General features: G+C 68.3%; 1 protein-coding gene across 1 annotated transcript; it reads left to right on the top strand.

Annotated features, from left to right (window-relative positions):
- Positions 1-24,338, top strand: INTS1 (integrator complex subunit 1). The gene is made up of 47 exons (XM_061153816.1): positions 1-330; positions 967-1,257; positions 3,425-3,621; positions 3,714-3,851; positions 4,107-4,266; positions 4,360-4,465; positions 4,559-4,745; positions 4,834-4,979; positions 5,121-5,262; positions 5,492-5,668; positions 6,134-6,242; positions 6,847-6,967; positions 7,334-7,411; positions 8,013-8,170; positions 8,637-8,733; positions 9,230-9,321; positions 9,480-9,540; positions 10,004-10,201; positions 10,415-10,544; positions 10,769-10,948; positions 11,073-11,222; positions 11,555-11,734; positions 11,926-12,030; positions 12,871-13,038; positions 13,116-13,227; positions 14,003-14,164; positions 14,785-14,931; positions 15,073-15,171; positions 15,396-15,520; positions 15,809-16,063; positions 16,266-16,425; positions 16,625-16,765; positions 16,918-17,092; positions 17,169-17,292; positions 17,881-18,011; positions 18,552-18,639; positions 18,727-18,953; positions 19,129-19,252; positions 20,169-20,302; positions 20,605-20,797; positions 21,272-21,399; positions 21,641-21,753; positions 22,486-22,599; positions 23,349-23,419; positions 23,632-23,723; positions 23,839-23,948; positions 24,045-24,338. Exons 1-47 carry the CDS (start codon positions 273-275, stop codon positions 24,158-24,160), a joined length of 6,570 nt encoding a protein of 2,189 aa, XP_061009799.1. The 5' UTR covers positions 1-272; the 3' UTR covers positions 24,161-24,338.
- Positions 24,339-25,739: the final 1,401 nt, after the last annotated feature.

Genomic DNA, 25,739 nt, shown 5'->3' on the forward strand with positions numbered 1-25,739 from the left:
GTACCCGGGCGCCGCTGCGATGGGCACCTATCGATCTCACTAGAAGTGACTGGGCCGCCTCTGCCGGAGAGACAGAGCTTCCCGCGATCCGAGGCGGAGAGGCGGGGTCGCGCGGCCGCTTCAGGAGTTGCTGCCCGCGGCGGGGCGGAGCGTTCGCCCCGGGCCCCAGTCCCAGATTGGAATGAATGGGCGAGCGGCGGACTGCTGACTAGCGCCGGTCTTCCCCCCAGTGCGGCGTCGGCAGCGCGGAGCGGCGAGGGCCCGGGGACAGGATGAACCGGGCTAAGCCCACCGCTGTCCGCAGGCCCAGCGCTGCGGCCAAGCCTTCGGGTGCGCGGCCTCCTCGCAGCACGCGGCGCTGCGCCTTCGGGTCGCGGCTTTGTTTCTCCGAGCCGAACGCGGTTCCCAGGAATGGGGTCTCAGACAGCAGCCCTTGGTCCCGGCGGCCCTGGGAGTCCCGGGGCGGTGGGTTGGGACCGCCGCCACCGCCTCCTCGACCCAGGCCGTCTCGTTGGTCTGCGCGTCCGAGGCCGTGGACAGCATCCCTGGGGGGAGGAGGCGGCGGCACAAACGCAGGGGCTGACGGCAGGCTGGAGCCAGACTGGCCTACAACCCGCGCTTCGCTCCTCCTAGCTGAGTGGCCTCGGGCGCTTTACTTAACTTCTCTGTGCCTGGTGGTACTCAAACTGTAAAGTGAGGTTAATGATGCTTGCTTCAGAAACTTGTTGAGGATGATGGGAACGGATGCCAATCAGCTGGAAACGGCCTGGTCTGCAGTCAGCGCCAGTGTGACTGGCCGTTGTTGCTCACTGTCTGGTCCCAGCACTGCTGTGGACTTGCTGGGTGTCTTGTTTTTTCGCCTCCCCTGACCATAGTTGAATCCCCATGGAAATCGTGGGAGGTTGGAGTTGTTCTCCGACACCCTTTCCACCTAGCTGCTGTGTGAAGGTGCATGTCCCTCTGCAGGTCACCCTCCACCAGGAGACTTCATTGCTCTGGGCTCAAAGGGTCAGACCACTGAGTCGAAAACAGCCTCTACCCTGCTGAAGCCTGCCCCTTCCGGCCTGCCCTCGGAGCGGAAGCGCGATGCTGCGGCTGCGTTGGCGGGTGCCTCGGCCCTGCCGGGGCTCACCAAGCGCCCCAAACTCTCCTCCACGCCCCCACTGAGTGCCCTGGGACGCCTGGCTGAGGCTGCAGTTGCAGAGAAGCGTGCCATCTCTCCCTCGATTAAAGAGCCGTCCGTGGTCCCGATTGAAGGTAAAGACGGCCTCTGGACGTCCCCCAGCCCCTGTGTCGTCCGTGCACCGGGGTTCAGAAAGGCTCCTTCCAGGCTTAGCAGTGTAGGCTCTTTGGAGAATGGAGAACAGGAGTCAGCTGTGAGTTTGTTTTTTAGAGCGTGTCTCCTAGGGCCGCCTTCACCACACTTCTGCTTCAGACTGTCAGTGACACGAGGTGCTTATGTCACTCAGGGCAGGGTGGCCTGCGTCGATCCGGGGCCCGAAGGGGCTGCTGCTGCGTGCGCGCCTCCGTGGCCCTCCCTGGGGAGCAGACAGCCGTGCAGGGGCCTCCGGCATTGGAAAACCTTGTACGGATTTCTGTTGGCCCAGCTCCGGGGCTGGAGCCGGTGTGAGCCTGATGCCCTCCTGGAGGGCTGCCTGCTCCTGTCCTCGGGGAACAGGATCACTCTCTTGTTCCCTTGCTGGTCTGGTGTATTTTCCGAGGCCGCCTTTGTGATAGTCTTCTCTGAGTGCAGGGAGTCCAGGGCAGTGCAGACAGACAGGTGCTGTCCTTGGGGGCTGTGCGTCTCGTGAGGACTCTGTCCACCCAGGATGGGGTGGTTTGTGCTGCCTCAAACCTCTTCCCAATTCCTAACAACACAGAGTTTACCTGCTTGCTTTTTATCTCTTAGCTGATGAGGTATCATGCTAGCACTAGAGACAGGTATAAAGCTTATCCACAAGCCCGCTGTTTACACAGAAGCTGTTAGTTCTGCACGTGACATTGCCCTGTTTTTCTGTAGATTGCGTCTGTTTAACATCACTCCAGTCCCAGGTGTTAAAGTGTACAGGTGCTCACGTGGCGGCATGGGGAGAGGGCCCATCAGGGAGCCTGGGAGAGAGGAGGCCCATCAGGGACTGTGGCGGGAGATCGAGCCCGAAAGGCTGGGCTGGGATTTGACTGGCAGCGCGGGGCTAGGAGAGAAGCTGTGGCGTGGAGGCCTTCGTGCTGGTGGAGGGACCTGTGCTTGGGGACTGGCCGGGGCTGCGCTGAGAGGGCTGCGCTGGGGGGTGGCCCCCTCGGAGCCCTGACTCAGTGCCCCCCCCCCCCCCCCCCCGGTGGCTGGGCCGGGTCAGCGCTGGGAGCACTTGAGGGGCCAAGTCCCGACTCAGGCTGCAGCTCTCTCCTCACTGGCCGTGCATTGGTTTTATCATCACACGAGTCCCAGATAAGGTGGATTTGAAGGTTACGTGGAGTATGGTTATGAAAGGCCTATTACAAATGAAACACATTTAGCAAAACAGAAGAGGCTGAGTTCAGCTATTTCGTGGCGTCTGGCACTTGGAGTGTCTCCACAGCCAGGACCTTCTGAGCTCCACCCCTCTGTCCTGCCTGTTTGTGTTTCTCCCTGGCACATGGAAAGCACTCGGGGAGTATCGGTCAACCTCTGTTCTCCATGCATTTGAGTCAGAAATCCGTCGCGTCGCCATCACTTGGGTATCTAAAAACACAGTCCTAAAAAACTCTTTGGTTCAGAGAAGAAATCACAGTGGAAGTGAGAGAACAGATGGGCCCAAGTGATGGCAAGTGAGGTACAGAGCAGACGTGGGTGGAGCCGAGCCTGGCCCGGGGGGACCCCCAGAGGTGGGGGGTGGGGAGGGGGGCCTCCAGTCCCATCAGAGAAGGAAGGTGGGGGCCAGGACGCCTGAGGAGGTAGCAGGAGGGAAATAGCAGAGGGCAGCTGCACAGGGGGGAAGAGTTGGAGCCCCTGGCAGGCTCTCGCAGAGATGCGGGGAGCAGCCTCGGAGGGGCAGACGCGAGGAGACCACGCAGGAGCGGCCGCAGTGGAGGAGGAGGCCACAGGTGGCACTCTGCCGGCTCGCTCGGAAGCTCAGAGAAAAGGACCAATTTGTAGATAAAGAGGTGTTCCTAGGCCAGGTCACCCTAGAGTGGCCATGTGGGCGCAGCACAGCGGGAGGGCTCTGGCAGCGCCTGATGGGCTCCAGCGTGGCCCCTCCTGGGCCTGCTCACTCCCGGGGTCGGGCGATCCCTGCCCTGCGCTGCCCGGCTGCCCCCACTCCCTGCGGTTTCGGCCCAGGCCCTCGGACAGCTCTCTGAAGGTCGCCCCAGGCAGCCCCTGGCCTGAGGGCCCTGCGGGGCAGTCTCGCTTGGGGCCGCCCGCCTGACCGGCCGTCCCCCTGGCCAGTCCCGCCGACAGTGCTGCTGGACGAGATTGAGGCGGCCGAGCTGGAGGGCAACGATGACCGGCTGGAGGGCGTGCTGTGTGGGGCCGTGAGGCAGCTGAAGGTGACGCGGGCCAAGCCGGACAGCGTCCTGTACCTCAGTCTCATGTACCTGGCCAAGATGAAACCCAACATCTTCGCCACGGAAGGGGTCATCGAGGTGAGGGCCACCGTCCCCTCCTCTGTGCCGGGAAGCGGGGAGGGGCGGGCGGAGCCAGCCAGGCCTCCCTGCCACCGCACTGTCTCCTGCAGGCCCTATGCAGCCTCTTGCGGCGGGACGCCTCCATCAACTTCAAGGCCAAGGGCAACAGCCTGGTGTCTGTGCTGGCCTGCAACCTCCTCATGGCCGCGTACGAGGAGGACGAGAACTGGCCCGAGATCTTTGTCAAGGTGAGCGGCCTCTCCCAGGTGATCACTCTGGTGAAGGCAGAGGGCTGCGATCAGGGTGGGCAGACCACTGGACCACCGGGGGGTTAAAGGCATCTGAGCCCCGAGGGCTGCGTGTGGCAACCCAGGGCATCTCCTCTCCCGAGCTGCTGGCTGTGAAGGGGCAGCGGGAGGCCGGAGAGGCTCCCAGCTTCCTCCTGCTCATGCGCAGGGGGATGCATTGGAGGGCAGGCTGAGGTTCTGGCTCCGTCCTCACAGGTGTACATTGAAGACTCCCTAGGGGAGCGGATCTGGGTGGACAGCCCGCATTGCAGGACCTTCGTGGACAACATCCAGACGGCTTTCAACACCAAGATGCCCCCCAAGAGTGTGCTCCTGCAGGGGGAGGCGGGGCGTGGCGGAGGGGACCTCAGTGCTGGTGAGACCCCCCGCCCCGCCCCGCAGCTGGGCTGGGTTCCCCGTGGCATGTGGTGCCGGGGGAGCCGGTGTCCACGAGGCGCTCCTTCTGCAGGGAGCAGCCCACACCCGTCCCTCACGGAGGAGGAGGACAGCCAGACAGAGCTCCTGATCGCTGAGGAGAAGCTCAGCCCCGAGCAGGAGGGCCAGCTCATGCCCAGGTAGGTGTGCTGCGCGCCCCCCGCCCGCACGGCCCCAGGAGAGCCCCCCACCTGCCTGCCTTCCTGCCCGCTGCCGTCCCCCCTCTGGCCTAGGTACGAGGAGCTGGCGGAGAGCGTGGAGGAGTACGTCCTGGACATGCTGCGCGACCAGCTCAACCGCCGGCAGCCCATCGACAGCGTCTCTCGGAACCTCCTGCGGCTGCTCACCTCCACCTGCGGCTACAAGGAGGTGCGGCTGATGACGGTGCAGAAGCTGGAGATGTGGCTGCAGAACCCCAAGGTGAGGGCGCACGAGCACGTGCACGCGGGGCCCTCCCGGCGCCCGAGGCCGTGGGGCTGACGAGTCTCCCCCACCCCACCGTCTGCAGCTGACGCGGCCCGCCCAGGACCTGCTCATGTCCGTGTGCATGAACTGCAGCACGCACGGCGCCGAGGACATGGACGTCATCTCCCACCTGATCAAGATCCGCCTCAAGCCCAAGGTCCTGCTGAACCACTACATGCTCTGCATCAGGTGCGCGGGGGGCGCGGGGGGCTCGGGGGCGTGGGGGGGCGTGGCGGCATGGGGGCGTGGCCTCCGGGGGCGGGCAGTGGGGGCGTGGCCGCCGGGTGTGGGGGGCAGCTGCTCCAGCTCCCTCTGCCTGGCCGTGCCCAGGGAGCTGCTGAACGCGCACAAGGACAACCTGGGCACCACGATCAAGTTCGTGATCTTCAACGAGCTCTCCAATGCGCGGAACCCCAACAACATGCAGATCCTGTACACCGTGCTCCAGCACAGCTCCGAGCTGGCGCCCAAGGTGGGCCCTGGGACCCCCCGCCCCGGCCCCCGCGGGAGAGAGGGCGTGAGGAGGCCCTGGCAGGGGCCAGGGGCCGGGCCTGGCCGTGCAGCAGCAGCCGTCGGGGCCTGTCCTGGGGCCTCTGGGTCGCGGGGACTCTGGGCGGCCTCCTGTTGTCCCAAGGATGAGAGCTGCAGGGGCCGCGTGACCTGGGGCAGGCGGCCGGCAGCTCCCCGCTCTCTCTCCCCAGTTCCTGGCCATGGTGTTCCAGGACCTACTGACCAACAAGGACGACTACCTGCGGGCCTCCCGGGCCTTGTTGCGTGAGATCATCAAGCAGACCAAGCACGAGATTAACTTCCAGGCCTTCTGCCTCGGGCTCATGCAGGAGCGCAAGGAGCCCCAGTACCTGGACATGGAGTTCAAGGTGTGCAGAACCCCGCCGCAGGCCACCGGCCCTCACGGTCTCCGGGATGGGTGTGGGGGTGGGGCGGCCGAGTCTGGTGTGCGCAGGCCACCGTCCAGGACGGTCTCCAGGATGGGGGTGGGGGTGGGGCGGCAGTGTCTGGTGTGCGCAGACCGCCGGCGCCCCCAGGGCGGGGAAGTCTGCTCAGGGTAGATTTTAGGAGGTGGAGGAGGTGGGAAGGGCCTCCTGAGAATAGGACTTGGGGCCGAGGGTGGCGGATCTGGAGTGCCACGTGAGCGAGTCAGCAGACAGCCCGTGGGGGTCCTGTTCTCGGGAGGGTAGCTCTGTGGGCTGAACCTCCCGCTGTGGCCCGACCTGGCCTTGCTGTGGCCAGTTCTGGGTCCCCAGCCTCCTGCCGTCCGGCTGGCCGTGTGGGGGGTGGGGGGAGACAGGGATGTGGACCCGCTGAGCTGAGCTGTCCCACAGGAGCGCTTTGTGGTGCACGTCACGGACGTGCTGGCCGTGTCCATGATGCTCGGCATCACCGCCCAGGTGAAGGAGGCTGGCGTCGCCTGGGACAAAGGAGAGAAGAAGAGTGAGGAGCTGGGGGCGGGCTGCCTGCTGCGGGGGCTCTCCTGGTGGGGAGGCGGCCTGGGGTAGCAGAAGGGGGCTCTGCTCTGAGTGTGGGCCAGGGAGGGTGGGGCGGGAGGGCAACTTGCCTTCTGGAGTCCCAGAAGCTTCTGAAACTGCTGGTTCCCACTCTGTCCAGGCGGAGAGCAGCAGCGCCCAGCCCGGGGTCCTCTCTGCTGGTCTGCTTGTGCGATCCTGGAGTCTTTGGGCTGGGGGTAGGGTGGGGGGCAGGGCAGCGGTGTCAGGGTCAGCCTGCTCTGGGTCATTACTGACCTTGGAAAGGGTTGGCTGCAAGGCCCTTTAAGCGATTGGCTGGAAGGACACTTGGGATTTCAGGGTTTCATTTCCCTGAGGTGCCCTCAGCTCTGGAGGGCGGTCAGGTCAGGTGCTCGCTGAGCCTTGCTCCAGCGTCTCGGCCCCGCCCCGTCTTGGCCCCGCCCCGTCTCGGCCCCGCCCCTCTGTGGGGGTCTCAGGATGCTTGTGCCGCCCTCCTAGCCTTCTCCGTGCGCCTGGCCTTGAGGCCACCACTGGCCGCCGTTCAGGCACCGTAACCATCTCCTCCTCCCCAGATCTCGAGGTGCTGCGCTCCTTCCAGAACCAGATTGCCGCGATCCAGCGGGACGCCGTGTGGTGGCTGCACACCGTCGTGCCCTCCATTAGCAAGCTCGCCCCCAAGGACTACGTGCACTGGTACGGCCAGCTCTGCCCCGCTCCCGACCAGCTGCGGCTCCCAGCTCACGGTGACGAGTGACAGGGTCCCTCCCCGGGTGACAGTCACTAGCTGGCGCCAGCCTCTCAGAGACCAGAGGAGCCAGTGGGCAGCAGCCAACACCTCGTGGTGTCCGAGCTTCCCGCAGGGCCTCAGGAAGGCGGGGTCCTGTCTGGTTGGAGTGGGGAGCGCCCTGTTGGGAGGGGCCCATCGCCTGCCAGCCTCCCCAGGCCTCACTGCAGAGCCAGGAGGCGGGTCATCCCTCTGCACACGGGCTTCCCTGCCCGTGGGGGCTGATGAGGTGGCGGGGCCCAGGACCCCGCCCTGATGGCCCTGCCGCCCTGCAGCCTCCATAAGGTTCTCTTCACGGAGCAGCCCGAGACCTACTACAAATGGGACAACTGGCCGCCCGAGAGTGACCGCAAGTGAGCAGGCCAATTGGTGGGGGCGGGGCTGGGCACCCAGACCAGGCAGGCCGCGGGCGGTCCTGGGGGTCACCGTCCCTGTGCCCACACCTGTGCCGCCCTTCCCCCAGGTGCTCTGCAGTCCCCTGCTCCCCCCCCCTCTGGTGCTTGGCTGCGCAGGGGCCCGAGATGTCCCTGTCCCCACCCCCTCCCCTCGCGTCCAGGCAGGCACACACGTGTCCTCTGTCTGCCCCTCCGGCCCCCGAGCCAGGTCACTCTCCCTGAGCTTCCGACAGCTCACTCCCCTCTGTTGCCGCTTTGGGCCCCACCGCGGGGTTAGCGTGCTCCCCTCACATCCACCTGAGCCCCACCGCTGTCTGGGGGCATGGCTTGGGGGCGAGGCTGACTTGTGAGACCCCGAGGCCGGGCTCCCACTCACAGTCCTCCTCGGGGCTGCGGGGCCCGGTCCACACGGGCATGAGGCACAGGAGACCACGGGGAGGGTGGGCAGTGCCCCCTCTGCCCAGACGAGATGAGCTGGCGCTTCCTCTGCCCCGGGGGCAGGCGGGCCCTGCGGGCCTGGGGGCTTTCACGAGCCCGCCACTGCCCACTCTGCCCGCAGCTTCTTCCTCCGCCTCTGCTCGGAGGTGCCCATCCTGGAGGACACGCTGATGCGCATCCTGGTCATCGGGCTCTCGCGGGAGCTCCCGCTGGGCCCCGCCGATGCCATGGAGCTGGCCGACCACCTGGTGAAGCGGGCTGCGGCTGTGCAGGCTGACGGTGAGGGCCTCCTACCACCGGCTCCCCTCCCCGTGACCTCCGGGGCCTCACCTGGACTCGCATGTTCTCTGCATGGTTTAACCCGGCAGGAGCGTCTGTCCCCCGCCTCTCTGAAGGGTCGTGGGGGGACCTGACGCAGAGCGGCCCTCCGTCTAGAGCACGGGTCTCGCTGCTGGTGGGCCTGGGCCGGCGTGCAGTGTGGGGGCTCCCCGTCCCCCTGCCCTCTCTGGGGCATCCGCTGCACCCACAGGTCGGCGCATCCTTGCCCGCCCCCGAGCCCGGCCACACTGCACCCTCTAGAGCGCCAGCAGTGCAGATGCGCCCTGGCGCCCCGGGGCTCCTTGGCCGCACATCCCTTGCCGGTATCGTCCCCGCCCCACCCCCGTGTCCTCGTGCTCGGACAGCCACGGCCCGAGTCCGGGCGGGACGTCCGCCGAGGGACCCGCGTGTGGCTCCTGCGTTTCAGACGTGGAAGTGCTGAAGGTGGAGCGAGTGCAGCTGATCGACGCCGTCCTGAACCTGTGCACCTACCACCACCCCGAGAACATCCAGCTCCCGCCGGGGTGAGGCCCCAGCCCCCGGGTCCCCCTGCCCACTGCCTGTTCTCTCCCTGGCCCGTGTCACCTCAATGCTTATTTCCTGCTTAGTTCCTGTGTGTGAACTAGGAAACCATGTCTGGCTCCTAGACGGCAGTGCGTTCACGCTGTTTCCTCAGCACCTGATCGCGGTGCAGTTTTCACTTGTCGTGTGCGTCATTCGTTTGCAGTTGTGATAGGGTGGTTTCAGCACACCCGCAGCCAGGGTCTGTGTAAACTGACAGCGTCGTCCCTCCAAGAAGCCTGTTCCCATCAGCTGGTGCTCCCATCCCCTTCCCCTCACACACAACAGCCGCCAGACACCACGAATCCTGTAGCTTGGACGTTTCTGGACGTCTTACATCTGAGATGCGGTGTCCGGGTGGCCCTTCACAGGATGTCGGGCTGTTGGGGCCCTGGTCTGGACCCGTCCGCCTCGCGGACCTCGGGTGCCGAGGCTGAGCTGTGGACACCTTGGTTCCAGGTACCAGCCTCCGAACCTCGCCATCTCCACCCTCTACTGGAAGGCGTGGCCCCTCCTGCTGGTCGTCGCTGCGTTCAACCCGGAGAACATTGGTGAGAGCCCAGGCCCCCCGGCCCCGCCCCGGCCTGGCCCCGCCCCTGAGCCTGTGTGGGCCTCTCCTCTCCTGGTTGGGCTGGGGGCCGGGTGGTGAGTGGGGAGGGGCTGGGGCTCGGGCCAGGGTCCTGCCACCACCTGTCACCTTGCCCCCTAGGCCTGGCCGCCTGGGAAGAGTACCCCACGCTGAAGATGCTCATGGAGATGGCGATGACCAAGTGAGTCGCTCGCCGCCACGCAGGGTCAGGACGTGGGGGCTCGGTCACGTTCAGAACGTGTGTCGGGGGTCCCGGCAGTCGGGCCCCCAGAGGGCACCTGTGTCTCTAAAGTGGGAGTCGGCCTGGGTGCCTGTGCCAGACCACCTGGCCCAGTGGCCGGGGTCTCCCGTGGCCCTCCTCCCACACACATGCCGCTCTGGGGTCCGGGGCCCTGACACCTGTTGGCCAGTTTTGGAGGCACCAGCGTGCGGTCGTGTGGAAGGAGGGTGGCCGGCTGTCTGAGGGCCACCCGCTCCCTCACTGGGGTCTGACTGTGGCCGTGTTGCCAATGGCCCCCAGACGCCTTCCACAGTCCACTGGCTCCAGCCGGGCCAGGGCGGGGGCGTCGCCGTGGGCTCTGACCACTACTCTTGAGCGCCACCTGGGGGCGGCACGGCGACACACTCCTGTTCCCTGGTCCCAGCAACTACTCGTACCCGCCCTGCACCCTGACGGACGAGGAGAGCCGTGCCGAGATGATCAGCCGGGAGCTGCAGGTCTCGCAGCGGGAGAAGCAGGAGATCCTGGCGTTCGAGGGGCACCTAGCCGCGGCCTCCACCCGGCAGACCATCACCGAGAGCAGCAGCCTGCTGCTGTCCCAGCTCACCAGCCTCGAGCCCCAGTGCGTGAGGGGTGGGGCGGCTGGGCCTGGGGGGCGGCCGGGCGGGGGTGGGGGCGAATGGGAGGCCAGGCTGAGAGGGGAGGAGTCACGGGCCTGCGGGAGGACGGCAGCTGGCTGCAGGTGGGAGGCAGGCAGGCGCCCCCCACCCACTCTCAGCTGGGCAGGGCCCTGCACTTGCGGCTCTGACACGTGCGTGTCGCCTGGCGCTCTCAGAGGGCCGCCTCGGAGGCCTCCCCCTCACATCCTGGACCAGGTGAAAGGCCTCAACCAGTCCCTGCGCCTTGGGCACCTGCTGTGTCGTAGCCGGAACCCTGACTTCCTCCTCAACATCATCCAGAGGCAGGTGAGTGCCCCCGAGGCTGCGGGGGGGCCCTTCCCGAGGCACTGGGGGCCCTGGCATTAGATGAGACCGTGGGCTGGAGGGCACACCCTGAGACCGGGCCCCTCAGCGATGGCTCTGGGGTGTAGAGAGATGCCTCCGGAGTCCCTGCGGGTGGCGGGCCGTTGCGTGGGGGAGGGCGGCAGCGGGACTGACTAGAAAGAGCCGTGTGCCTGCTGCCCGCCCAGGCCTCCTCGCAGTCCATGCCATGGCTGGCCGACCTGGTGCAGTCCAGCGAGGGCTCCCTGGATGTGCTGCCCGTCCAGTGCCTCTGCGAGTTCCTACTGCATGATGCCGCCGACGAGCCCGCCTCTGGCGGGGAGGAGGAGGAGGGCGAGAGCAAGGAGCAGAAGGCCAGGAAGCGGCAGGTCAGTGCCGGCCCGGGGCCCACACACCCGCCCTGACTCCTGTCTCCTGACCCCCCGCCCCCCACCCGGGTGACCACACGCCCACCCCAACCCCGTCTCCTGACCCCTGACCCCACCCCCACAGCGGCAGCAGAAGCAGAAGCAGCTGCTGGGCCGCCTGCAGGACCTGCTGCTGGGCCCCAAGGCCGACGAGCAGACCACGTGTGAGGTGCTGGACTACTTCCTGCGGCGGCTGGGCTCCTCGCAGGTGGCCGCCCGGGTGCTGGCTATGAAGGTGAGGGGCCGGGCCCTCTGCTCCCCTGGCATGATTGTCTTTTCTGTTAAAACAACCGTTTTTCTCACCGGGGCTTCACCGTAAGAGACCATCAAGGAAAAGGGCACGGTAGTAGCGTATAGACACTGGGTCCTTTCCTGCTGGGCCCTTCCCGCCCCGGGGGTTGCCGGAAGTGCCCCAGGGGCAGCCCCGTGTCCGTCCTGCTGCCTCCCCGAGGCGCTGGCGCCGGACTCCCAGGCAGCCAGCCCTCCGTCGTGGCAGCTCTGAGCGTGCGGCGTCTCTGCTGGGCTGGAGGGAGCCGGCAGCCCCAGAGCCCGCGTGTCCGCTTGCAGGGCCTGTCCCTGGTGCTCTCGGAGGGCAGCCTGCGGGACGGGGAGGAGAAGGAGCCGCCCCTGGAGGAGGACTCGGGCGACGCGGACGCGCTGCAGGGCTACCAGTGGCTGCTGCGGGACCTGCCCCGGCTGCCGCTGTTCGAGAGCGTGAAAAGCACCACTGCGCTGGCGCTGCAGCAGGTGCGGCGGGGGCGGGGCAGGGGCGGGGCCGGGTGTCATGGGCGGGGCGGGGCACCGATGCGGGGGCGGGTGTCATGGGGCAGGGCGAGGAGGGCGAGGGGCGGGGCCAGGCGCGAGGGCAGGGGCTGGGTGGAGGGGGGCCAGGGGCCATCCCCCCTGCCGGCATCTGCTCACACGGCCCCCCTCCGCAGGCCATCCACATGGAGACCGACCCACAGACCATCAGCGCCTACTTGGTCTACCTGTCCCAGCACACGCCCGTGGAGGAGCAGGGCCAGCACAGCGACCTGGCCCTGGTGAGGGGGCAGGGATGGGGGAGCTTGTGACCCAACCTGGTCAAGAGCGGACAGGTGGCAGGGCCACTCCTTAGCTCTGGGCCCCAAGTGCCAAGCTGCCTCAGCAGGGACCTTCTGTTCAGAGCAGGAGTAGAGGGCAGGATGCCCCCCTGTCTGTGGTCACCCAGGGCTGCTTATCTCTGTGGCTCTGGGCCAGAGAGGTGTGGTTTGGCCAGCCTGGGAGGTGGAGGGGCCAGGTCCACGCATCCTGCTCCCGCGGGGCCCTGTGAGCTGGGCATGGGCCTGTGTTCTCCCGTGGCCTGCTCTTTCGTGGCTGTCTTTCTCCTGACTTTGCTCTTCTGTGAGTTTGTCGGCTGGCAGCCGCGGGGGTCCTGAAGGTCCCAGGTCCCTATAGAGGGAGTGAGTGGAGGGAATGGCCCAGGACCGAGGTTGGTGGACAGTGGGGATTCTGTCCAACCTTGGGTTCTTGCCGAGGGGCCGGCGGCCTCACCCTTCTGAGTCTGGTCTAGGGGCCAGCTTGCCCTGCGTCACTGCTGCCGGTTGCAAGCAGACGCGTGTCTGGCTGTGGGCAGGCGACTTTTCCCTGTGGGCCTGAGACGCCTGTGTTCCTTTCACTCCCTCCTCTCCGCGGGGCCAGCCCTTTACAGTTCACAGCCCATGTGTCTGAGGGGGCTGCACGTTGGGGCCTCCTCTGTCGTCGGCGTGCTGGCCGGTGTCGGGGTGTCTGTGCCGAATGGGATGCGGCGTCAGGTGGCCTTGGACGGGGATGGGCCGTTGGCCCGGTGTGATGGGAGGAGAGCCCGAGCCGCTGACCCCGCCCCCTGCCTCCCGGTCCCCCAGGACGTGGCCCGGCTCATCGTGGAGCGCTCCACCATCATGTCCCACCTCTTCTCCAAGCGCTCCTGCAGCGCCGAGTCCGACGCGGTGCTGGCGGCCCTGCTATCCATCTTCTCCCGCTACGTGCAGCGCATGCGCAAGAGCAAGGAAGGCGAAGAGGTCTACAGCTGGGTAAGAGGGCGGTGCCCCGCCAGGCCCCGCCCAGCCCCGTGCCCCGCCTCTGCCGCTCACCCCTGCTTCTGCTGCAGTCAGAGTCACAGGACCAGGTCTTCCTGCGCTGGAGCAGCGGGGAGACGGCCACCATGCACATCCTCGTGGTCCACGCCATGGTCATCCTCCTGACTCTGGGCCCGCCCCGTGGTGAGCAGGCTGCGGGCGGGGGGGCCGGGTCTCCCGTGGAGGCAGATGCCCCTGCTGGGGAGCACCCGCACCTCTCCCTGACGGGACCCCTGAGGTCCAGGCACTGTCCCGTTGTCCTGAGATGCACATGGGTGTTGCTGGACACCTGGGCCTTCTCCTGTCGGGTTTCTGGAGGTGGAGATGGCCACACGGCTGCCCGCCGAAGGGCCGCGGGGGCCCAGAGCACCAAGTCCCCAGCCCCCTCCACAGGCCTGGGCATGGCCCTTGACGCGTCGGCCGGGGGCTGTGTCCAGAGCTGGCTGATCCTCTGGCCACCTGAAACCTCCCGGCCTGGCAGCCTCTCCATCCCTCCTGTGAGGCTGATGGTGTGGGTGACTCTGTGTCTTATGTTCAGGGAGGTGGCCTTATGCTGGTCTGGTCTGCTGGCTGCCCAGGGCTTTGTGGAGACGAGGGTGGGAAGGAGCTGGTTCGGCCAAGCCCATGGAGTCCATGGTGGCCCATGCTGGCCCCGGCCTCACCTGGGCTCCTGGGGGGCCTGGCCAGCTCCCTGCACTTGGGTTTCCTTGACTGAGGGGAGAACACAGCGGTTGTGAGGATTAGATAAGCCCGCCCCTCGAAGCCTCTGGTGCTGATTGCGGTCGGTCTTGGTAGATGCCCCCCCTCCCCGTTCCTCAGCAGCCTTGGCTCCCCCCGTAAACTGGGGACATGCTGGCCTGAGCCTTCAGCGTGAGGTCCTGGAGTGGCCCCGGTGCTGACCCCGCCATCTCTCTTGAAGCTGGTGACAGCGAGTTCCAGGCGCTGCTGGACATCTGGTTCCCAGAGAAGAAGCCACTGCCCACGGCATTCCTGGTGGACACGTCGGAGGAGGCGCTGCTGCTGCCTGACTGGCTGAAGCTGCGTATGATCCGCTCAGAAGTCCCGCGGCTGGTGGATGCCGGTATTGCCCGGGGGAGGGGCACCGATACTGCTCAGGGTGGGGGTGGGGGGGATGGCCGGTACTGCCCGGGGCGGGGGGGGGATGGCCGGGGGGGGGGTCGGCCTGGGAAGGGGGACACTGGTACTGCCCGGAGGCGGACGGCCAGGAGCAGATGCTGGTACTGCCCGGGGTGGGGAGGGGATGGCTGGGGGAAATGCTGGTATGGCCCAAGGGGAACTGGGCCTTGCTGCAGGCTGTTGCCGAGGACAGAGGGCAGCTTGGGGGCCTCTGGCAGGTTCTGGGGCATCCGTTATTCGGCTTGTGTCTAGATCACTCAGGGAGCTGACCCTGTGTGCAAGCTCTTATGGCCTTACGAGGCCTTGGAGAGAACAGGGCACTGGAGGAGGGAGGGAGGCAGTGGTCTGGACTGTGGGGTAGGCTCAGGCAGCCTGCAGTGAGGAGGAAGGGTGCCCAGCAGCTGGGGAGGCTGGGCAGGTTGGGGGTGAGCTGGTTTGGAAAGCACAGAGGACACACTTGGGCGAGTCTGACGCGGGGCGCGGGCCGGAGGACCCAGCGGCCGCCCTCGGGGCTGCCCTCCGGCGCTGTGCCCGCCCGCCGGCCGCTGAGGGGAGCCGCCACAGCCCTGCAGGACCTGGAGCCGCAGCAGCTGCTGCTGTTCGTGCAGTCCTTCGGCATCCCCGTGTCCAGCATGAGCAAGCTGCTGCAGTACCTGGACCAGGCCGTGGCCCACGACCCCCAGACCCTGGAGCAGAACATCATGGACAAGAGTGAGCGCCCCGGGCAGGGCTCTGCGCGGGCGGCCTCCTCAGACCCCGCTTGCTGGTCCCGGGGAGGCATGGGGCTCTGTGGGCGCCCTGGGGAGGAGCCCTCTTCTCTGACCCCGCGGCATCCCCGCGGTGTCCCCGCAGACTACATGGCGCACCTGGTGGAGGTCCAGCATGAGCGTGGGGCGTCCGGAGGCCAGACTTTCCACTCGCTGCTCACAGCCTCCCTGCCCGCCCGGCGAGGTACCCACACCCGCCCGAGTCCCCGTGCACGGCCGCCAGGCTGCATCTGCCCCCGCGCCCCCCTGTTAGCAGGCTCTGTACTTCATAGGCCTCGGGAGCCCTGGCGAGAGCTCTCAGTAGGGCCCGTGAGCTGTTTTCTCTGTGGGCAGCTGGCTTTGGTTGGCAGGGTCCCCGTGAAGCAGGTGGGAGGGCCTCTCGCTGACGCTGCTCCTCCCTTTCTGCAGATAGCGCGGAGGCGCCGAAACCCAAAAGCAGCCCGGAGCAGCCGCCGGGCCAGGGCAGGACCCGCGCCATGACGCAGGTGCGAGTGCTGGGCCCGGAGGACGACCTGGCTGGCTTGCTCCTGCAGGTACGGGTGCCCCCGCCCCGCCCCCACCCCTGCCCCCCCGCCTGTCCCCCGACCTGGGCCCATGGTCTGGGCTCCCCGGGCCCAGTGATGGGTGCTGCAGAGCACATGTGCCGTTTCCTGGCTGACATCCTTGCACACGCACGTGTATGCACAGGTCCACGTGCACTCTCCCGGGCCTGTTGCCCTGGGCCCCGTCCCCAGTCCACAGCCCCCTCCTCACGCCCGCCTGGAGAGTGTAGTGGGTCAGGGTGCCCGCTGCTGGCCTGACGGCCCCCCTTCTCTGCGCAGATCTTCCCACTGAGCCCGGGCCCCCGGTGGCAGAGCTCCAGCGCGCGCCCTGCCGCCCTGGCGCTGCAGCAGGCCCTGGGCCGGGAGCTGGCGCGCGTCCGCCAGGGGAGCCCCGAGGTGCCGGGCGTCGCAGTGCGCCTCCTGCAGGCCCTCGCCACCCTGCTGAGCTCCCCGCACGGCGGGGCCCTGGCCCTGGCCATGCACCGAGGCCACGTCCTCGCCTGCCCGCTGATGCGCCAGCTCTGCCAGTACCAGGTGGGCCGGGGTGGGCCGCGACGCCTCGCCCGCCCTGTCTGTGCCCGCACGCGTGCTCGCCCCCGTTGTGTGTCCCCGGGTCACTGGGAGGAGCTGCACATGGGCCCTCACCGGCCGAGGGTGGGGCGCTCACGCGGCACCGCTGTGCGGCGGGTGGGTTCCGGGGCTCTGGCCCCGTCTGAGCTGTGCCCTGCCCCCCCAGCGCTGCGCGCCCCAGGACACCGGCTTCTCGTCGCTCTTCCTCAAAGTGCTCGTACAGGCCCTGCAGTGGCTGGACGGTCCCTCCGTGGAGGCCGGGCCCCTGCAGGCCCAGCTCAGACTGTTTGCCGCCCAGTGCTCGGCGCGGCGCCGGATCAGCAATGGTGAGGCAGGGCTCCTGGGCTCTGCCGCTGTGTCGGGGGGCCTGTTCCTGGGGGGCCCAGAGGCATCGGGGGCGTGGCCCAGTGGTTTCAGGGCCGGGACCCAGGGGCGGCCCCTTGGGGAGGAGAGTGTGTGTGGGAACCTAGGGGGTCACGCCTGGGGTCCTGGTGGGAGTCCAGCTGGTCACATGCTCCCCTGCAGTGCGGAGCGGGTTCGTGCACCTGGCGGAGGCCCTGACGTTCCGCGGGGACCTGGAAGCGGTCAGCTCCACCGTGCGTGCCATCGTGGCCACCCTCAAGTCTGGGGAGCAGTGTGACGTGGAGCCCGAGCTCGTCAGCAAAGGTGCCCGGGCCGCGGGCTCCACTGGGGACCCCTCGCTGCTCCAGAGTCCCTCTGCCGGGCGCCCCCAGGAAAAGCGAACCCCGGGGGCGGGTTGTGTGCTGGAGTCAGGCGCGCCCTGGGCCAGTGTGACACGCACCCCCTCTGCCCCGCAGTCCTCCGGGGTTTGATCGAGGCGAGGTCGCCTCACTTGGAGGAGTTGCTGGCCGCGCTCTTCTCCACTGCGTCCGCCATCCCAGCCTCGGGGCCGGTGGCGGTGGTCAGCTCGCTGCTGCTGCCGGAGCAGGAGGAGCCCCTGGCCCCAGGGAAGCAGGACGCCGACAGCTGCAGGTGAGCCAGCGGAGCTGCGGCCGGGCCTGGGGGCAGCCCTGGGCGGCTGTGTCTGACCATCCCCCCTCCCCTGCAGCCAGGAGGCCGTGCGCCTGGGGCCCTGCTCGGGGCTGCTCGTCGACTGGCTGGAGATGCTGGACCCTGAGGTGGTCGGCAGCTGCCCCGACCTTCAGCAGAAGCTGCTCTTCTCCCGGGGCAAGGTGGGCCTCGCCGGGCCTGGCGCGCGCTCTTCCCGTCGGTTCTGGCAGGCCCCAGGCCGGAGTCTCATTGGCCGGACAGGTCCCCATTGTGCCGAGCCAGTCGCCATGACCGGCCAGATCTGGTCACAGAGGCGGGACGGCAGGGGTGGAGTTGGTCCCTGTGGGCCCAGGTCCTCACAGGGTGCTGGAGGGAGAGTGGAGGCTTGCTCCCCTGAAGAGGGGCGAGGCCGGAGCCCACGTCAGGGCCCCTCTGGCCCTGGGAAGATGAAGAAACTGACCGGGAGGCCGGGGAGGGGCTGTGTGGCCCCGCCCCGTTCCTGCCCCATGCTGGCGGGTCTGCGCTTCCGAGGGTGTGGGTCACGCTCCTGCGCCCACAGCGCTGCTCGCGTGTCCCCACCTCTGAGAGGTGGGTTCAGTTCAGCCCACGTTTAACCTGCGGAGTGACCTGCCAGCCTGGGAGGCCCTGCCCTGAAGCGGCGGCTTCTCTCTGCCCTGTGCCGCCTCCCGCAGGCAGCCCGCTGTCCACTGACCCAACTCCCCAGAGCTGGGCAGCCCAGCGGGGGCCAACCCAGGTTTCCTCCGTCCCAGGGCAAAGGCCACCCTGGCCCCCAGGTGCCATCTTTCCGCCCCTACCTACTGGCCCTGCTCACACACCAGTCCAGCTGGTCCACCCTGCACCAGTGTATCCGCATCCTGCTGGGCAGGGGCCGGGAACAGAGGTGAGCCCCCCCGCCGGCCTTCCCCCGGGGTAAACCCCCTCCGCCTCGCCAGCCCTCCCCTGGGGTGAGGCCCCCCCACCGCGTCCCGCCAGCCCTCCCCTGGGGTGAGCCCCCCCCCCCCCCCGGCGCCCCACCGGCCCTCCCCCGGGGTGAGCCCCCGCCCCCACAGGCCGGCTCCTTCCCTGGCACCACGGGCATCGCGAGGCCCCAGGGTGCCGTGTGGAGCCGCCTGGTGCAGAGCTCGTCTGGGAGCCTGGCCCGGGGGATCTGGCCCAGCACCACCCCAGCCCCTCAGGAGCAGCTCTCTGGCCTGGGTGGCCGGTCCCCTGGCCTCCAGTCACATTGAAGGGCTATTGTCTGTGCCGTGTGGCTGCGAGTGAGGGGGCGGGTAGGGGCAGGGCTGGGACGAGGTCGGGCAGGTGGCCCATGTCCTCCGCGGCCAGCCGGGGTCCCAGCAGGCAGGGCATCTTGCCTGTCTCCTCCATCTCCCTCCCCTGGAGTCACGCCTCCTGCTGGGTCTGGCCTCCCCGCCTCCTCCAGGTTTGACCCCTCGGCCTCCCTTGACTTCCTCTGGGCCTGCATCCACGTCCCTCGGATCTGGCAGGGCAGGGACCAGCGCACCCCGCAGGCAGGTTTGGGGTGTCCCCTGCCCGGAGGGCGGGGTGGCCGGGCACGGCCGTCCCACGTGGGGCTGACCGATGGCGTCCGACTGCAGAAGCGGCGGGAAGAGCTGGTGCTGCAGGTGCAGCCGGCTGAGCTCGTGGGGCTGGTGGAGCTGATCCTGGCTGAGGCAGAAGCGCGCAGCCAGGACGGGGCCGCGGGCGCCTGCGGGCTGCTCCAGGCACGGCTGCCCCTGCTGCTCAGCTGCTGCCGCGGTGGCGACGAGGGCGTCAGGAAGGTGACGGCGCACTTGACGGGCTGCGTCCAGCAGTGGGGTGACAGGTGAGGGCCCACCCGGCTCAGGGCCCCGTGGGGGGGGCGGGGGGCGACAGATGAGGGCCCGCCCGGCTCAGGGCCCCGTGGGGGGGGTGGGGGGCGACAGGTGAGGGCCTGCCCGGCTCAGGGCCCCGTGGAGGGGGCGCCCTGGCCACACGGTAACCGTGTCTGCTCTCCGCAGTGTCCTGGGCAGGTGCGGCCGTGACCTGCTGGTGCAGCTCTACCTGCAGCGGCCGGACTTGCGTGTGCCCCTGCCTGACGTCCTGCTGCATAGCCAAGGGGCTGCCGGCAGCAGCGTCTGCAAGGTGAGGCCCGACAGGCTCCTGGGGCGCCTGGGTCCTTTGCTTGGGAGTAGGAACCCAGACTGGGAGGTAGGGAAGTGCTTTTTCTCAAACCTAAAGGCCGAGAAGGAATCGGTGAGTGGATAGAGTGTCTGAGGGTGGAGCCTGCCCTGCCACCCGCTCCTATCTGACCTCTTGGAGGGTCCTTCCTCCTCCAGGAAGTCCTCCAGGTGTGGAGCAGAGCAGAGTGGGCATCCCCCCATGTCCCCCTCCTTCCCTGATGGGGACTGTTGACAACCGCAGGCTGCATGTGTGTGACGTCTCCTGTGCCCCAGCCCCCTGCTCTGTCCCTGCATGTCAGCAGGCTCTCAGTGGGTGTGCTAGCTTCAGAGCCGCCGTGCTGGGCGCATGTGGACAGCGTGTCCCTCCCTGGCTCCTGCCTCCCCCGCCTGCCTAGTGTGGGTCCTCTGTGTGCAGTGTCTGCCTTCTCCTGCTTTCGGTGGTGCGGGGGGGCGTGTGGTCTCGCGGTCTCCCTACCCCCGCCCCGCCTTCCCCGAGTCGGCTCTGCCTCCAGCGCTGCTTCTCAGGATGGGGTGGGGGGGCGGCGTTTCTCCAGCCGTGCCTCCTTCCCTTTGTGTGTGCCGTGTTTCACGCACCTGAAGTTAAGCTTTACCTGTGAGGTTGGTCTTTCTCACCTGCGTTAGTTCAGGGCTTCTGTCTGCGGGGAGCGGCTGACGTCACACCGCGTGCTGAGGTTGGCTGGGAGCTCCGGCTTCGGCCAGCTTGATCCTCCGAAGCCCCAGAAGGCAGTGGGGGCAGGTTTCTCTGGGACACCGTGTGGGTCCTCGGGGACCATGCCAGGGTCTCAGGGCTGAGGCTGGGTGGGCAGGTGGGTGCGAAAGTTGCGGGGGCCCTGGCCCTGACTCCCTGCCCCTCTCAGCTGGACGGCCTCATCCACCGCTTCATCACCCTCCTGGCGGACACCAGTGACTCCCGGGCGGCCGAGAGCCGAGTGGCCGATGCCAGCATGGCCTGTCGGAAGCTGGCGGTGGCCCACCCCCTCCTGCTACTGAGGTACCGCCTGGCTATCTGGTCTGGTGTCTCCCCACCCCCAGCCAGGGGCAGGCCCCACACCTGGCGTTCCTGCAAGAATGGGCTCTGCGGCGGAATATGGCCGAGGGTTACGCTCCCGTCATCCTCAGGGCGGTCAGGGCCGGAGGCTGCTTGCTGACAAGCCAAGCCTGGTGGGGCGGGGCTGGGCGGGTCAGTCGAGCGGGCATCCGCGGCCGGCGGGTGGTCTGGGTCCCAGAGGATGAGGTCTCTGAGAGGAGGGGCTGGAAGACGCCCACAACCAGGCGGCTCTTGCTTGGCTGCAGGCACCTGCCCATGATCGCTGCCCTCCTGCACGGCCGCACGCACCTCAACTTCCAGGAGTTCCGCCAGCAGAACCACCTGACCTTCTTCATGCACGTGCTGGGGGTCTTGGAGCTGCTGCAGCCGCAGGTGTTCCAGAGCGAGCACCAGGGGGCGCTGTGGGACTGCCTGCTCTCCTTCGTGCGCCTGCTGCGGGTGGGTGCCAGCCCCGCCCCGCCTCCACCTCCCGGCCTCCCACGCGCACCGCCCCCACTCCGCCCCGCCCGGCCCCGCCCCCATTCTGAATTCTCTCCCCAGTCGGTTTGTCCTGCTTCCACAATTCCGGCAGGCTCCTCCTGACCAGGTCCTCCTGACCAGGATTGGGGGCCTGTCCCCAGAGGCTGCTGGGTGAGGGCAGACGCGGCTCCAGGGAGCCCTGCGGAAGAGCAGAGCCCCGGGCCGCAGGAGGGCAGGGCAGGGCCAGGCCCCCCCAGCTGCCCCCCTGCCTGGGGAGCCCCTGCAGGGTGTGGGCCTCGGCCACTCCTGAGCCTTAGGGACCCAGCAGAGGGCGGCGCCTGGGGGTGTCCAGCCTGCGTTGTGAGGCTCCGGGAGGGGTGCGAGCGGGACCGGGGACACGGCCTCTGTCTCGGGCAGACCCGGCTCAGCGCTGCCTCGCGATGCCCTTTGCAGAACTACCGGAAGTCCTCCCGCCACCTGGTGCCCTTCGCCAGCAAGTTCGTGCGGTTCACGCACAAGTACATCAGCTGCAGCCCTGCGGCCGCCGTCGCCTTCTTGCAGAAGCACCTGAACGTGCTCCAGTGAGTGCGCCCCTGTCCGGGCTGTCTCGGTCAGGGCGCAGCGTGGCGGGGCTCAGGGCTGCGAGCTCCAAGGGTCGTGGTGCCCGGGTCACAGACGCTGGGTCTGCGCCAGGGCTGTCCTGAGCTGACTCCCTCCTCCCCGGCCCCCCCACCCCCATGCTCCTCAGGCACAGCCTTGCCCCCCGCCCCCCCGTGTGGTCCTCACGCAGAGCCTTGTCCCTCCCGCCTTTTGTCCCCCTAGTGACCTGTCCCTTGACAGCAGCGACCTGGTGATGCTTAAGTCACTCCTGGCAGGGCTCAGCCTTCCCAGCAGGGACGGTGGGGCTGACCGGGTCCTGGACGAGGAGGGTGAGGGTGAGTGGGGCTGGACTTCTGCTGGGCACGGGGTGTGTTGGACTGCCCTGGGTGGCCCTGGGGTGTCGTTGGCCCCAGCTCTGTGATGCGCATGCAGCCCCAGGTGGTGCTGTGGCCCTCATGACCTCCAGCACTTGCCCTCTGGGACCAGCCAGGTCCTCTGTTCCCCTGCCTGGCTGCATCCGCGTTCCTGCCCCCATTCCGCGGCCCCCACTGCCCCGGCGGCAACCTGTCGCCTGCAGCAGCGTGTCCGGCGAGTGGTGGGTTCGTGAACAGGCTGAGGACCAGGGACCGCTCTGATGCTGGCCCTTCACGGCCATCCTGCCCCGGTTTTGCCCAGTTGTCGGTGCTGAGTGTGACTCTCAGCCGTCCACCGACACGCCTGGCACGGTGCTGTGCGCAGCAGTGCCTTTATTGAGCACCTGCTGTCTGCGCGGCGGCAGTGGGGAGTCCAGGGCTCTCGGAGAAGTGCGCGTCTCACAGGCGCCCCCTGCAGGCCTGTGGGCTCGACACACTCTCTGAGCGCCCGCCGCGTGTAGGCGTTCTGCCCCGTCTTCGGGGGTCGGCTGTGACTCCAGATGCTGCTCAGCAGGGACAGCCCTCCCCTCCACGCCGGGGTCCTGTGGCCGCAGCGTTGAGTGTCTGGGCCGCACAGGCCCTCTGCAGCTGGCGGCCGGGGGCGGGCCATCCTGCCCCCCGGCCCCTGACTGGCCCCGGCTTCCTGTCTTGCAGATGAGAGCTCTGCCGGCTCCCTGCCTTTGGTCAGCGTCTACATCTTCACCCCTCTGACTGCAGCTGAGATGGCCCCCTACATGAAGAGGCTGTCCCGGGGCCAGACGGTCGAGGGTGAGTTAGGGGGTGTGGCTCCTCCAGGCCGGCTGCCCCTGTGGTGGGGGTGGTCTCCCGTTCTGTCCCAGCTTCTCCTGGGGGGCATCCAGGAGACTGCAGGGCCCCTGGGAGGGCTGGGTCTTTGCTCACAGTGGGGGAGGGGCCATGGAGAGGGGATTGGAGGAGGAAGCTGGAGACCAGAGTGGGGGCTGCTCTGCTGGCCGGTGTTCTTGGGGAACCCCCTGGAGTCCCTGTGGGCACCAAGGAAGGGAGGAGCTGGCCGGTGGTCCCTGGTCCCCTCCGTGGGAGCTGAGCCCGGGTGGCCCCTGGGGGCGGGCAGGGCGGTGAGTCTGCAGCGTGACTCTGAGGTGGCCAGGAACAGACACCCAGGGATGTGGTGCACACGCAGATCCCAGGCCCTGCAGACCTGGAGGAGGGTCTTGGGGGAGCGGGCACGTCCTGGTCGATCCCAAACCAGAGGCGCCGTCCTAGGAAGGCAGCAGAACCCCAGTGTTTGGCATCCAGAGGTGCTGGGGGCTCCCTGGCCTGAGCGAGCGCTGAGGCAGCGTGGAGGGTCCCAGGAGGCTCGGGTGCCTTGTTCTGAGCAGCTGTGCTGCATCTGGGACCCTGGGGCCTCGGCCAGGCTGGGATCCCTGCCCAGCTGGTGTCAGAGGGCAGTGGGCCGGCCCTGGACTCCGTCGCCTGCCTCCAGGTTGCTGGGGTAGGGGGTACACAGCTCCATCACACGCGCCCTCTGCCCGACCTAGATCTGCTGGAGGTCCTGAGCGACGTGGACGAGATGTCCCGGCGGAGACCGGAGATCCTGGGCTTTTTCTCGGTGCGGAGTGGCCACAGGCCCCAGGGGGCTGGGGCGGGAGGCACAGCCACCCCCACCCCCTTTCCTGCGGGGGCAGGGTGCCTCACCGGCCAGCCTGGAACCAAGGCAGCCCAGCAAGGCGGAGTGGGGCTGGGGGAGTGGGGTCCTCGGCCACGCTTGCTGAGGGGGTAGCCCCAATGGGAGATGACCTGCTGACGTGCGTCCTCCCACAGACCAGCCTGCAGCGGCTCATGAGCTCGGCTGAGGAGTCCTGCCGCAGCCTGGCCTTCAGCCTGGCCCTGCGCTCCATCCAGAACAACCCCGGGTAAGCCAGCGTCCCTGCCTGGGGCCGGGGCTGTGGGGGGCCTCGGGGCCTCAGCCGTCCTGGCTTGGGTTAGGGGTGGAGGGCTGAGGCTGCCCTGGACATGTGGCTTTTTCAGCATCGCAGCCGACTTCCTGCCCACGTTCATGTACTGCCTGGGCAGCCGCGACTTCGAGGTGGTGCAGACGGCCCTGAGGAACCTGCCCGAGTACACCCTCCTCTGCCAAGGTCCGTCTGCTGCCCCCGGGGGCCTCGGTCCTCTGGCCCGGAGCGAGAGCAGCCGGGGTGTGGGGGCAGAGCTGACAGGCCCTCGTCTGTCCGCAGAGCACGCGGCCGTGTTACTGCACCGAGCCTTCCTGGTGGGCATGTACGGCCAGATGGACACCAGCGCCCAGATCTCCGAGGCCCTGAGGATCCTGCACTTGGAGGCCGTGATGTGAGCCGAGCTTCAGGACCACCAAGGCGGGCCGCGGGCACTTGGAGCCCACACCCAGGGCCCTGCTGGCAGTGGGGGGCCGCCCGCCCCAGAGGCTGTCCCGCCTGCAGCTGCTGGGGGTGCAGCCGGGGGGAGGGGTGCTGACATCCTGCGGGTTCAAATGAAACTTGCTGAATTCCCTGGTCCCGCTGCCTGTGTGGTTTCTGGAGACCTTGGTGGGGGGGTCGGGGGGAGTGAGTGGGAGCCGGGAGCCTGGCCCCTAGACCCAGCCTGCCTGCCCCTGGGGGGCACGGGGGGTGTCCGTCTGGAGACAGGAGGCCCCCCTGCCTGGGCACGGTCCTGGCCCTCCAGCTGACTCTTCTTTCTGGCAGCGCTGGGGGGAAAGAGACGACAGTGCCCGGGCACTCCCTGCCCCCGGCCCGGCCTCATCGGCTCCCAGGGGAGTGGGGTGTGCTGGGGGTGCAAACCAGTCCCCGCTCCATCCCCAGAAGGGACCACAGGGCCTGGGGCCTGAGGCTTCAGGCTTCTCTTCCAGAAGCCTCTGTGTTCCACTGCAGGGGGACGACCAGCCCCGTCTGCCCACTGGGGGTGGGGGTGGCTGGCAGCCCCGTGGAGCCGCAGTGCTGGAGGATGGTCTGCCCGAGAATCTGGCACCGAGGGCGGGGGAGGGCCGTGTCCAGTGAGGGCCCGGGCTCCCAGGCGGCACTGGTTTCTCCAGGCCAATGTCCCTCTCACAGGGTGACACTGTCCCGCCCCATCAACGCTCATAGCAGCGGGGTGTTCCCCGCACACAGGGCGCTTCCGTCTTCCCTCCTGCTGCCCCCTGGGTTCATCACTGCCACCCCCCAGCAGGGTCACCGGGTTCCTGCACAGCCGGGGCCACCAGGGGGCGCTGAGGCTCTGCCGGGCCCAGGCCAGTGAGGCCGGCCTGGGTGAGGTGAACAGGCCCTCAGGGGCGGGGGCAGGCAGTGCCTCCAGCCCGCCAGGGACAGGGCCTTGCTCCCCGCCCCGGGGCCCCGGGTCAGCCAGGGCCTTGTCCGCTGCAGGACGGCCTCACCAGGCCCCCTCCCACTCCTGCGCCCACACCCAGCCTCCCTGCTCCCCGTGACCCTCATGGGTCAGCCACACAGCTGCCTGTGCGACGGCCCCTTGGTGTCCAGGTCCCACCCACTCCCCGGTGGAGTCCAGGGAGCCCCTCCCGTCCTGTCTGTGTGGCTCCTGCCCTGGGCACGTGGGATGGATGCCCCTCCTGGGGGCTGGAGCCCTGCTGCTGCCCCTGCAGAAGCAGGCATGGACCTGAAGGGTCCCCTCCCTGCCCGGGTGCCCTGTGGGGGGCCCCATGGCACCTCCACAGTGCCGCAGCCCCCCATCCGAGCCTGCGTGGCGCCGTGGGGACACCCGCAGGCCTCACCCCTGGCCAGGGTGGCCGGGAACACAGGTGCCCTGGGGTTTGGGAGGATGGGGGCTGGGGCGTTTCACCCCAGCATGGGCTCAGGACGGGCCTAGCTGGCAGGCAGGCTCTGGGGATCCTGGGGCTCCTTGCTGCCCAGTCCCAACGTCGGGGCCAAGGCGGGGGGCAGGCA

Source organism: Dama dama, chromosome 10 (genome assembly GCF_033118175.1).
Source record: "Dama dama isolate Ldn47 chromosome 10, ASM3311817v1, whole genome shotgun sequence".
In the NCBI taxonomy this organism is placed as follows: Eukaryota; Metazoa; Chordata; class Mammalia; order Artiodactyla; family Cervidae; genus Dama; species Dama dama.